Source organism: Mesitornis unicolor, unplaced genomic scaffold, assembly GCF_000695765.1.
Source record: "Mesitornis unicolor isolate BGI_N332 unplaced genomic scaffold, ASM69576v1 scaffold22694, whole genome shotgun sequence".
Lineage (NCBI taxonomy): Eukaryota > Metazoa > Chordata > Aves > Mesitornithiformes > Mesitornithidae > Mesitornis > Mesitornis unicolor.
In genome coordinates this window covers 2,492-14,454 of record NW_010178377.1, presented here as the reverse complement: position 1 = coordinate 14,454, position 11,963 = coordinate 2,492, and the positions used below count along the sequence as shown (strand labels likewise).

Below are 11,963 nucleotides of genomic sequence, written 5' to 3'. Positions count from 1 at the left end.
TTTTATGGCTGGAGCACTGGGCCCCCCAGCCATGTCCAGGCAAGGGGGCAGCCAAGCGAGGCGCTGCGGACCCGGGGAGGGATGGCTGCCACCGCCGTGCCACGCGCTGTTTACTGTTTAGGCTACAAAGCAGCTTTGTTCTTCTCAGGACACTCTGAATAACAACTCTCTGGGGAAAAAGCACAGTTGGCAGGAGCGGGTGTCCCGGTCATCATCCCCTCTGAAAACGGGTGAGTTCTTGGGCTATTAGCCAGGGGCACTTTTCTGTGGCTCTCAGGAGCCTGGGGCAAATGGTGCCAGAACAGGAGGTTGGGGAAAACATGGATGCAGGGTGCAAGTCCATGTTGAGTCTGGGCAGCATCCCTAGCCACCCTCCCTGGCAGGGAGCATCATCCTCTCTGGGGCTGTCAACGATGCTTTCCTCCCCCTCCAGGTGAGCAGACCCCTCCCCACGACCACGTTTGCCTGAGTGATGAGGTCAATCACCAAAACAGCACAACATCCACCAAAGACCGGGGCACATCCACGGAGAGCCCGTGCCGACGCACAGCAGCCACCCAGATGGCACCCGCCTGCGTCGCCTCATCCCGGCCACCTGAGAAGCACCAGGCCACCAGCCGGCCCCCACCACACGGTGCCAGCGTGGTGGGGGGTGCCAGCGTGGTGGTGGTGACAACGAGGGGCCCCGAGGCCCACCGGGACCGCATCCGCTACCAGACGGACGTGAGGCTGGAGGCCACAGAAGAGATCTACCTGACGCCCGTGCAGAAGAACTCGGACCCCCTGGAGACTGACAAGCCATTCCTGTCTCAGTCCAGCGAGAACCGCATGTCCATCAGCTCTGACATCGACACCTCTGGCTATTCGGCCCTGGCAGGGAAAACCAACCCCTCCATCAGCGAGGAGGATGAGGTGCTGGACTACATGTCCTCTCCCGACAAGATGAACGTGCCCAGGGCCTCCTGCGGTGGTGGGAGCGTTGTCTCCCGGCCAGGACACAACCTTCAGAGAGCCTCAGTGAGTTCGGACACCAGCGCCCTCTCCTACGACTCGGTCAAGTACACACTGGTGGTGGACGAGAACGTGCAGCTGGAGTTGGTCAGCCTCAAGCAGTGCTACTCGGGCTACAGCGATGAGAGTGACTCGGCCACCGTCTACGACAACTGTGTCTCCTCACCCTACGAGTCAGCCATTGGCGAGGAGTACGAGGAGGATGCACTGAAGCGTGACTCGGTCTGCCTCTCCGAGGACTCCACCCCTGAGGCGGACATCCACTTCTCCAAGAAGTTCCTCAACGTCTTCATGAGTGGCCGGGCACGCTCCTCCAGTGAGTGCTGGGTGCTGGGGGGAAGTGGGCTGGTGGCTGCTGCCCTGGGAGCCCTGCCAATCCCTGGTACAAGACTGAGGGCACACTCAGGAGATGGAAAACCACCAGCAGACATGAGCCCCAGCTCTGCTTGCTGTAGCCTGTGGCTTTGTCCCTGATGGCTGGGGGAGGCATCAAGGGGTTTGGAAGAGCCTTGTGAGCTGCAAGAGGGGTGGCTGGAGGTGCTTCAGGCTACTTTTTTGGCTAGCCTGACACATGGCCACGCTGAGGGGGAGGCTGAGTGGTGTCACAGGGGGACACCATCCCTCCTGGAGTGCCACCCTCCTCCCCAAGCCTGGAGGAGTACCAGGGCTGATGGCATGCCCCAGCAGGCAGGGCTTCCCGTGGTGCGGCTGGTCCCACGGTGCCGGTGACACCAGCTGTCACAGCTGTGTGGGTTGGTACAGGGAGGTCGGGGTTCCAGCAGGAACCACTGGGCACCAGTGTGGCTGCTCTAGCTGTGCCTTCCTTTCCCATGGCACTGTGTGGCTTTGTCTCAGTTAAGCCACCCCGCTGGCTGCCCAGCCCATGTCTTTCCCTTGGCTGTGGTGCTGACCCCTAAATGCTGAGATGTCCACCTCTGCCTTTGTCCCCAGGTGCTGAGTCCTTCGGGTTGTTCTCCTGCATGATCAACGGGGAGGAGCAGGAGCAGACCCACCGCGCTGTCTTTAGGTGAGCTTGCAGGCGCGAGCGGTGTCCCAGCTGCTCACAGGGGAAAGCCAGTGCTGCCCCCCTGCTGCAGTGGGGCCAGCCCAAGCCCCAGTGTTTCCTGCGTGGGAAGCCCTGGGGATCAAACCACTGCCCATAGTTCATGCCCTGCCCAGGAGCAACATCTGCCCAGGCTGCTGCAGGGGCAAGACCTGTGAGGGCAGCTGAGACCTCTGGGGAGCATCATGACTGGTGCAGTAGGGATACCCTTGCCTTAGATGCCAGGATGCTGCCGCCTTTTGAGCCTAAACCTGATCTGATGCTTTATTTAGTGTCTCAGGTCCCCATGGCTAATTACACCTGCCAGGGCACTGCCTGCCTGGGCCGGTGGTGGGTTCTGTGTTGCCCCCTGCCCCAGCAGCATTTTGGTAAGAAGGCCACTAGTGCTGCAGGCCGGCCAGGTGCTAGTGCCTCTCTTCCCAGGTTTGTGCCTCGCCATGCGGATGAGCTGGAGCTGGAGGTGGATGATCCTTTGCTGGTGGAGGTGCAGGCAGAAGATTATTGGTATGAGGCCTACAACATGCGAACGGGTGACCGGGGCATTTTTCCTGCCTACTATGCTATTGAAGTCACCAAGGACCCAGACCATGTATCAGGTACCAAGCCTCTGTGTGCAGCCTGCTGATGTCCTCTCTTGAATCCAGCTCCTCTCTACTGAGCAGAGCCTGGTGCTGAGCAGGGGGATGGAGGGAGGACCAAGCTGGGCATCTGGCAGGGAACGATGGGCAGCTTCTGGTGCGATGCTGGAAGCTGGTACCTGGCACTGCGGGAAGCCTTCTCCAGGCAGGGAAACATGCAGGGGTGGGAATATGGAGCTGGGAGGTGGATTCCAGCCCACGTTCCTGGTCATCAGAGATGATTCCCACCACATGTTCTCTCTTCCAGCTCTGGCCAAGAGCAGTGACTGGGTAGACCAGTTTCGGGTGAAGTTCCTTGGCTCGGTGCAAGTTCCCTATCATAAGGGCAACGATGTGCTGTGCGCGGCCATGCAGAAGGTAGTGTCCCACCCCACCCCTGGGAGCAGGAGCGCTTGCTCCTCCTGGAAGCAGGGCAGAGCCTCGGTGGGGAAGGAATGAGCCATCATCACTGCTCACGAGTCCCATGGCATTGTCTCTCTGTCTTCTCCAGATTGCCACCACACGCCGCCTCACTGTGCACTTTAACCCACCCTCCAGCTGCGTCCTGGAGATCAGCGTGCGTGGGGTGAAGATTGCAGTGAAAGCTGACGATTCTAAGGAGCACAGCAAGGTAATAGCCCACTCCCCACTCATCTCATCCCTTCCACAACTGCTGCTCTGAGCTGGCTCGTGCTCCCTGCGCTACAGGTCATGTTTGCATATGGAAACTGAGGGTCTCCAGTCCACATCTGGGGGTGTGAGAAACACCATCAGCAGTTTCCCTGCGCTACAGGTCATGTTTGCATATGGAAATTGAGGGTCTCCAGTCCACATCTGGGGGTATGAGAAACACCATCAGCAGTTTTGTAGGCCCACCATCAGGGTTCCCTATGCTTCATAGAATCCAAGCTTTGGGCCATACTGCAGGCTGATGGCCTCACAGCTGCCAAGTGCATTGCTGTGTTGGGATGCTGTGAACTGAGCTGTACCGGTAATCTGTCAGCTGCTCCTAAACCTTTCTGCTGCTATTTTGAGTGGTGTCCTCCAGATCTGCCCTGTAATCTCTTTAGCTGGCTCGGGCAGGTTGCTGATTAGTGTTATACATAAGTAGCCTAGCGAAGCATGGCAAGATGCTGGGCAGAGGCAAGTGAGGGCTTTGCAGCAAGCTGTCAGAAACATCCCCTGCAGCTGAGGGATAGGAGTAGTTCATGGCTCTGAGTGCTGTGTCAGAGAGCTGGGCTGGGGTTTCTACACGTCTTGCCTGTATCTAGAGGATGCCATCAACTTAGTTGCTCTTATTTATACGTTCTCATTTCTGGCTAGGACCTTTTGAATACCCAGGCTTGAATGACTGATGTAGTTCTAAGTTATCCATCCACCTTCTATCTGCTGGTGTTTCTGAGAGCCTCTTAGGTGAGGGAGAAAGGCTGTGTGTGTGTTGGCCAAGCAGCAGCACTGACTCCAGCCTGAGTTCAGCCTAACCCAGGGTCTCCAGGGAAACCCCACAGGAGCTGCTGGAGGTAGAGGCACCTGGGGTGGGAGCCAGCAGGGCTGCCTGGGAGAGCAGCCTGCATGCAGGTGCTGGTAGCAGCCCAGGATCAGGCTCCAATTCATGTCACTGCTCAGTCCAAGTGTGTATTTCCAGGGATCAGAGATGGGCTGCCCTGCAGAGTGGTGGTGAGGAAAGCTTTGACTGTTCATCTCTCTCTCCCCCAGGTAAACAAGTGTAGCCATTTCTTCCAGCTGAAGAACATTTCCTTTTGTGGGTACCATCCAAAGAACAACAAGTGAGTACTGGGGAGATGCAGGGTGGCTCTCAACACCAGCAGCTCATCATGGAGGCCTTGCTGTCTTCCTGCTCCCTCAGGGCAGCACAACTGGGGCTGGGAAAGGAAGGGGAGGCTTCCCAGCGCCTTGGTCCTGAGGGATTCCCTGCACTGCAGCTTCATGCAAAAGCAGCCTCCGGATGGGTATTAAATCCCAGCTCTGGGCATGGGCCATGGCAACTCATGGCCACTGGGACTGGGGAGGGGTGCAGGTCCCAAACCCCTGTGCTCAAGGGTGGGTACACCTTGGTGATGCTGGGTTACCTGTGCCTGCTTGTCTGCTGGTCCAGTCACACCCACTGTCTCTGCCTTCAGATATTTTGGGTTCATCACCAAGCACCCAGCTGACCACAGATTTGCCTGTCATGTCTTCGTCTCCGAGGAGTCCACGAAGCCACTGGCGGAGTCTGTAGGGTGAGTCCTGGCTGGGCAGGGAAGGTTTGCTCCCGAAGGGCAGGAGGAATGAGGCAGCCAGGCTGAATCCTGCCATCTCCCCACATGTGTGGGCCTTGGACCTGGCCCCAGGCTGGCAACTTTTCCCTCAAGTGAGAGGCTGACAGGGCTATGGGCAGCATATTCCTGACAGCACTGGAATGAGTCCCAGTAGCAAGGCTTTGCAGGCATATGGCTGAAAGTCCTGTGCTGTGCAGGTGATCAGAGCACGGATGGAGACCCTGCAGCTCTGACGGCAGCTCTGGGTGCTAACGTAGGAGGGCCCAGGGACTGGGGGGGCTGAAGGGTCAAACTGGCCACAGAGTAAGGAGCAAGGCCGAGAAAGGAAGTGGGGCTCACAGGGAGGACGCTGCTCAGCTTTGCCCGGTGCTGTGTTGCAGGAGGGCTTTTCAGCAATTCTACAAGGAGTATGTGGAGTACACGTGCCCCACGGAGGACATCTACCTGGAGTAGGGTCTGGCACAGGCACCTCCTGCACAGCCAGGGCTGCAGTCTCGCCCCTTCCCCGTGTCGTGCATGGACAAGAGCTGCTTTGAGCCTGGAGGAGGAGCGGGCCCGGGGCAGGGCTCCCCGGGGCATGGAGCACCGCCTCTTTTCGTGACTCCCCTTCCTTGGGCTGGGGGGACGGGAGGGGGGAGGGCTGGACAAATTGTGTTTATTGTTCAAAATACTCTTAGTTTATTCTATTGGAGAAGCACCCACTGGGTGTCCTGTCTGTGAGTGGTGGAGGGGTGGACAGCAGCGTGCTCGGGCCCTTTCCTGCTGCAGGCTGGGGTGACAGCATCTCCTTGTGACCATGGCCCAGCTTCTCGTCACATCCCTCTGGGGTGACTTTTAATGCAGTGGCAGAGTCGGACTCTCGCAGTATGAAGACACACCAGCTACAGCAAACAAGATCCACGTGTTTGGCTCCTGCTGGGGAGATGGGCTTGCCTTGGGCAGGCATCACCTCCCTGCAAGGCCCTGGGGACAAGGCTGCTGGGCAGGGATGACAGAGGGAGCCCCAATTTCTCTTCTGCCCGAGCCAGTGCCAGGATGAGCTGAGACAGCTCACCTCTGCCCCTGTCCCCATCCCTCCCCTCTTCTATCCATGCCCTGAAGAGAGAGAAAGATACTGCCCTCCCCCCCGCCAATACCTCCCTGCAGTAACTACACCTCAGGAGAGGAGCCTTTCTCTGCCCCTTTCCCCCTCTTCCCCAGCTGTAGGTGGCAGAGGCAAGGGCAGGGCTGGACTCCCTCCAAGGGCAGTGGGGCTCAGCTCCTGCCCAGAGCTGGGTGCCTGCCAGAAGAGGGGCAGGGAAGGGCTAAAGCCTGCAGGGAGCCATGCAAAGCACTGGGGAGGTAGAAGAGCTCTCCTGGTCCCTGCAGCCAGCGGTCTCTGTGCTTCAGCTGGATCTGCTGTGATGGCAACAACTATTAAATATGATGGTTCATGGAGCGGGGCTGCTGTGGTGTTTTGTGTCCCACCACAGCGGGTTTGGGCCCTAGTTTCCTGGGCTTGTTCCTTCCCTTGGGACCCCAAGAAGAGCTGGGTTTGGCTCAAGAGCTCCAGTTACAATCGCTGAAGGCATCTGCTTCAGTCCCCACCCAAAGCAGGGCATACCCTCACACAACCTTCCCCCACCCATTCCTACACCCCACACCTACCTGTCTTGCAGCAGCAGAGGGCGGGGGGAGGTGCCTGAGGCTCACATGTGGCCATCATCGTAGTACTCCAGCAGGTCAAGCTCATCACGCTTGCTTTTGCCAGCCTTGCGCAGCTCCGCAGGCCGCACCTGGGCCACCTGGGTCCTGAGGCGAGGTTGCTTGGGTTTGATGCCATAATCTGTGGGGAGAGGATGGGCTCAGCCCTGGGTTGAGGACAACCACCCACGTGGAGGGTTGAGTGCATGGAAAGGGGGGTTTGGAAGGGGATGAGGAGAGCACTGTACCATCCACCAGGCCGAAGTGCTGCTGTGGAAGCTCCAGAGGAGCAGAGAAGTCCTCAGGGATTGAGTAGCTGACACTGTGGAGGAAAACCAGGGGCAGGAGTGAGCCAAGACCCTACAGTGCTCGCCCACCCTGGCACAAGAGCTCTCATGTGCTGCTTATCTTCACCCAGCCTGGCCAGCTCTCGAGGGCCTGGTGCCACAAGTGCCAGCCCATGCCTGGGCCAGGAGCCCTGAGGTACCTCTACAGCTACTGGGGGAGACAGGAGGAGGAGAAGAAGGGAAACACCATTACCTCTGGGGCAAGGGCCGCGGGAGGGCAGCCCCCAGCAGCAGGGCAAGCAGCAGGAGCCAGAACCGCATCTTGCGTTCTGATGCCAGCTTCACTGTGAGGTCACAGAAGAGCCGTTCTGGTGGCCCTGGGACACCAGCTGGGTTGGGCAGGAGGCAGGGCAACCCCCAGGAGCTGCTGCATACCCCTCCCACTATAGGCTTCTGGTCTTGGGCTGCCTGGTCTTGCCCAGTCCCTGAGAGCTGACCACAGCCCTCCCTGCACTGGTGCATGTTCCTCTCATGATGTCCCTCACCACCACCCTTTGCCTCCCCTTCAACCCCTCCAAAAGCAAACCCCTTCATCTCAGTACCTCCCTGTCCTCAGGAGTAAATCCCTTCAAACACTTTCCAGACTTTGCAGTCTTCAGCATCTTGCTCTGCTAAAAGCCCAGACAAAGGCAGCACAGTCCCTTGCTCGTGGCTTTTCCACATTGTCGCATTGCAGGACGTTGCTGAAACGGCAACGCAGACCCCACAGGCTACCAAAGCCCCGTGGTCCCCAACTGTGGTGGCCCATTAGGTGGGTGTGTGGGGCTTCATCCCCTCTTTCAGGTGCTGAGGGAAGGTGGCTGTGACCCCTGCAGCCCAAGTCCCTCAATGACAGTTGTAGGAATGCTCGCGTCCCCCACTTGAGGCCAATGCACCTGGCAGGTTCCAGCTCCCAAGCTCTGCTCAGGGCTGGCAGCTGCCTCGGGGGCAATCCAGTGTCACCAGCTGGCTGCTTGTTTGTCTTGGCCAAAGGAGCCTCCACAGCAGCTCAGTGAGCAGATTGCTGCCTCAACTGTCCCCCAGTTAGCAGAGCAGGCCTCTCCTGGCCCTTCATGAAGTGTAGCACAGCAGTAGTTGCTGAATTAATCTCTTCCTTCCTCCTGCTTTCTGTCCTTGGCCGAGGCCCCAAGCACTGTCTGGCAGCCATTCTGCCAACCCTTTTAGCACGTATTAGGTGCTAGGAAAGCAGCCTGCAAACTGCAGCTCTCTGTATCCCCAGGGGAACCGCAGGAAGCTGGGGACTGAACCAGGCACCCAGAGTTAGAGGGGTTGCAGCCATCAGCTGAGCAACATGCGGGGCACTGCCTGACAGTTCAGAGCAAAAGGCGTCTGTGGGACAGCATCTCCCAGGGTCGGCAACTGCAAAAGCTGGTCTTTCTGATAGAAGTATGTGCTAGCAACCAGATACAAGGGGATCCCATGCAAAGAGGAAAAGGTCCTTCAGCTCAGTTCTTTCTATTAATCATCTTTCCATTTATTTGACATCATTCTGATTATTTGACGGACAAGTCCTCTCCAAGCACATCGGCCAGGCACGGCCAACACAAGCAGGCCGCAGGTCAACCTCAGCGCCATGACATGGGAGACAACGCTCTCCAAAAAGCCACTTCGCTGCCTGGCTTTATTATAGTGCAGCTGTACAAAAGGAGGAAAACCAAGAGCTTAAAAAAAGTGTTCCCATCACCATCACTGCAGTCACAGAATGGTCCAAATAAAGAGGTGGCCAGGGCCTCTCCATGCATGTAACGTCCATCACACAGCTAGATCTGTTAAAAAAATTACAGACACCCCCCCCCTCCCCACCCTGCAGAACAGGAGCTTCTCATTGATGGTTTAACTGAAAATTAGACATTATCAACATCCCTCCCCCAGCCTGCTTGCCCTCCTTAGAAATGTCCAGCCATGATCTTAGCAGAGAACAGTTATCTTCTTTTCATCAGCCCCAGTTATAGAAATATATTTTCTGCCAAGCAGGCAAGTAATCCATCAGTGGCCCTGGGAAAAAAAAAACAACAATAAACAAACAGAGGTATCACACATGTGGAAAGGCAAGAATTTGAAGCAAGGTATATGGAGTATATCCCTCCTTCTAGTCATGGTACCCAACAATCCCAAATCTCCAGTTATACAACTCAAAGGAACCCAAGAATAGAACAGTTACTTTTGCCAAGATGGGAGACAACTTTGGGATGTGGTGCCAGAGATCAGAGCAGGACCAAGCGGGGTGTGAGCCATGGTCAGCGTAGCCATGGCATGAGACACCACTCCCTCAGAGCTGACACCTCCAAGCTTCAGTGGGAAGCGGGGTCTCCGATGTGCAAGGGGAAAACCCGCACGCAATGAGTCAGGAGGATGCTGCTGTGGCACAGGGAAGACAACTCAGCAGTAACAAGCAGGTGCAGACACCAGCAACTGCTGCAGAGTGGAAATGCTTATGTAGCACATGGCTTAATGCAGGCTCCAAAGTCCCTCTGAAATCACTAAGTGAAGGAAGCAGCTCCTGAGCCAACCAGCTTTGTGACCTCCCCAAAGAAAGGGCAATCCCACAATGCCAGGCTGATCTAATGCCACATCACTGCCATGAATCAGTCCACAAAAGGGTTCACATCAGCAGGGAAGAGGAGGTAGAATCCTGGCCCATAATAATGGGATCCTCTGGTGAAGGACTAGAAGACAGACCTGGATCAGCCCTTTGGTTTACGCTTGGTTCCTGCCTGGGTCAATACCTCTCGGCACCTGTTTACCCCTTGTGTCTGCACTGCAGACTGGGGATCGAGGAAGAGAGTTCAGAAACAGGGTTGCAAAGCAGGGCTCTGGTGCAGGCTGAGGTGCAGAAAGGGAGCGCAGGAGAACAGGTCCAGGTGACAGAGACTGAGCTCTGCAGTCTGGGAAGGCATACGAAAATTTACTACTGTGGTTGAGCCAGGAAGCAATTAATCCTTTCTTGTTCCAGCTTAGAACACAAGGATCAACACAGGGTGTGCTGATGCTAACCATTCTAGAGACTTCCCAAGTCCTTCCTCAGGTTGGAAATGAATTGACAGATATTCTGCCCAACTCCTCTGATTTTTCTCCACCCAACAGAAATGGGGATATAGCAGTGGGGCTCACTTACGTGTGACAAAGCCAACTCCAGGCACATAATCTGCCAACAAGCGCAGGAGGAGGAGGATCCTGCCCCTAGGAATGGAAAGAGTATGAATGAGTCCAGTGGGACACCTCCTGCCCCAGCTATTGAATGCACAAACGGCAATGGCAGCTGTTACGCAAGGGCTCAGATTAACCTGGTCACAGGACCCAGACCTCTCCAGATCTACTCACCCAGTCCCCTGACGCTATTTCTGTTAAAAGGGAACTTTTCAGCAAAAGCCCAGCAGGGGCCCCTTACTCTGAGTATCGGTCATAGAAAGGAGATCTCAGCAGGTAGTACAGCAGCAGGATGGTTCGTCGCCTCAGCTCCGCTCGCTCTCGCTTGTTCAGGTCTTTGAGATCACTCAGCAAGCTCAGACTGGAAGGAAAAGGGCAGAGAGCTAGCTCACGGCAACAGCAGACAGCAGGGAGAAGAAAGTGGGTTTCTAAGTGCCCTCTATTCTCAGCTCCATGCAGAGCAGCCTGCACCAGCTCAGAACAGAGAGCACTCTAAGTGTTGCAGAAGATACCTAAATGAGTCAATCTCACAGCTAAACACCAGCCCCTCTGCATCTTTCTCTAAGTAGGGTCTGCTCGGAATTGGGGAACAGGGGGAAGTGTGTCCAGCCACCACCAACCTCAAGCACCCGCAAAGACTCTTCCTCAGACTGACCTCGAGATGTCCAGGACTGCTGACAGGAGCCAGGGTTTCCACGATCTCTGGCCCCACACTCCTAAACTCAGTACTAGGAACACACAGTCAAGGAATGGAAAGAACCAGAGATGCCTAACAAGAGGCACACAGACAAGCGATCCCCTGGGTACCAGCAAAGCTGTGCCAAGTGCAGGAGAACACATTCTAAAGCAGTGCTGGGGCGGCCGAGGGAAGGGGCTGGAGAACTTGCGCCCACAACTCCAGCGGCTGAGGCTCCCTGTCAAGGTGTAACAGAAGGGAGGAGTCCCCAGGTCCCTGCCCAAGCAGAGCACTGGCAGGGAGAAGCCTGGCACAGCACTGCCCTGCACCAGGGCTGTGCCTGCAGCACCCTCTGCCGGCGCCCGGGGTTAGGCACGCAGGCAGGGCAGGATACAGTGGAGCAGAGGGCGGGTAATGTAGATGGACTCTGCGATGGTTTCTTGAAGACCCAGTGGGGTGGGAGGCTGGTTCATCTCCTCAGCTCTTCGGCTCTGTGACTCCTCCCTCTGCTGGGGGGACCCCCAGTGCCGGGACTGCAGGGATGGGGCTGAAACAAGCAGATCAGGTCACTAAGACAAGTAAAACCTTCCTACCGTACTTCCCTGCACCACCAACCTGCTGCATTCTGTGCCATGAAGGTGTGAAATGGGAAAGCTTAAAGATCTGTGCACACAGCAGCTGCTGCTGCTGACCAGCATCAGAGTTTGCCTCCAGAGGGGACAGAGACAAGATGCTCCTTTTGCTCCTCAAAGTATAACCACACTGAAGGGTTGTCTTTGTCACACAGCTCACTTGGGAAAATACAACTGCTAGCCTTGCAGCATGTGCCCGAATCCCTGTCGCTTTGATATCTCCCCACCCACAGGGTCCAGTGACTGGCAGGATATGCCCCAATACAAGGTTCTGTTCTTTACTGTCCGCACTCAGGTCATACATAAAGGGCACAAGCAGAAACAGCTCAGGCAAGGACAGAAAACAGGCTCAGCTACTTACTGTTCTGGAGAGAGCGCACAACACGGCTGGAACGCTTGCCAACATAGGTCTGATCCTTCCCTGAGGAGTTGTGTTCCATGTCTGCAGGAGACAATAGCCACAGGAGTCAGGCTCCAAAAGAACACACCTCACCCCAGAGCTGGCAGT

General features: G+C 56.5%; 3 protein-coding genes across 3 annotated transcripts in view; 1 reads left to right on the top strand and 2 right to left on the bottom strand.

Annotated features, from left to right (window-relative positions):
- Positions 1 to 198: 198 nt before the first annotated feature.
- Positions 199 to 5,856, top strand: MAPK8IP1 (mitogen-activated protein kinase 8 interacting protein 1). The gene is made up of 9 exons (XM_010182438.1): positions 199 to 230; positions 434 to 1,327; positions 1,963 to 2,038; positions 2,498 to 2,670; positions 2,960 to 3,069; positions 3,203 to 3,322; positions 4,408 to 4,478; positions 4,833 to 4,931; positions 5,351 to 5,856. The coding sequence occupies exons 2-9, from the start codon at positions 562 to 564 to the stop codon at positions 5,421 to 5,423; spliced, it is 1,488 nt and encodes a 495-aa protein (XP_010180740.1). The 5' UTR covers positions 199 to 230; positions 434 to 561; the 3' UTR covers positions 5,424 to 5,856.
- Positions 5,857 to 6,658: 802 nt separating this feature from the next.
- On the bottom strand, positions 6,659 to 7,261 carry LOC104539022 (chromosome unknown open reading frame, human C11orf94). The gene is made up of 3 exons (XM_010182440.1): positions 7,194 to 7,261; positions 6,902 to 6,969; positions 6,659 to 6,795 (listed from the first exon to the last, which is right to left on the bottom strand). Exons 1-3 carry the CDS (start codon positions 7,259 to 7,261, stop codon positions 6,659 to 6,661), a joined length of 273 nt encoding a protein of 90 aa, XP_010180742.1.
- Positions 7,262 to 8,592: 1,331 nt separating this feature from the next.
- PEX16 (peroxisomal biogenesis factor 16) overlaps positions 8,593 to 11,963 on the bottom strand; it is a gene marked incomplete at its 5' end in the record, with an annotated part of 5,859 nt that continues 2,488 nt past the window's right edge. The window contains 6 exons of the mRNA XM_010182439.1: positions 8,593 to 8,995; positions 10,116 to 10,180; positions 10,389 to 10,508; positions 10,803 to 10,875; positions 11,218 to 11,370; positions 11,817 to 11,897. Coding sequence (XP_010180741.1) covers positions 8,937 to 8,995; positions 10,116 to 10,180; positions 10,389 to 10,508; positions 10,803 to 10,875; positions 11,218 to 11,370; positions 11,817 to 11,897 — 551 coding nt within the window. The remainder of the gene's footprint in view (positions 8,996 to 10,115; positions 10,181 to 10,388; positions 10,509 to 10,802; positions 10,876 to 11,217; positions 11,371 to 11,816; positions 11,898 to 11,963) is intronic.

Coding starts and splice junctions, on each gene's coding strand:
- MAPK8IP1 (XM_010182438.1), top strand. CDS start 562: ATGGCACCCGCCTGCGTCGCCTCATCCCGGCCACCTGAGAAGCACCAG. Junction 3,070..3,202: donor TGTGCGCGGCCATGCAGAAG/GTAGTGTCCCAC, acceptor TGTCTTCTCCAG/ATTGCCACCACACGCCGCCT. Junction 4,479..4,832: donor TACCATCCAAAGAACAACAA/GTGAGTACTGGG, acceptor CTCTGCCTTCAG/ATATTTTGGGTTCATCACCA.
- LOC104539022 (XM_010182440.1), bottom strand. CDS start 7,261: ATGCGGTTCTGGCTCCTGCTGCTTGCCCTGCTGCTGGGGGCTGCCCTC. Junction 6,970..7,193: donor CCGCGGCCCTTGCCCCAGAG/GTAATGGTGTTT, acceptor CCACAGTGTCAG/CTACTCAATCCCTGAGGACT. Junction 6,796..6,901: donor GCACTTCGGCCTGGTGGATG/GTACAGTGCTCT, acceptor CTCTCCCCACAG/ATTATGGCATCAAACCCAAG.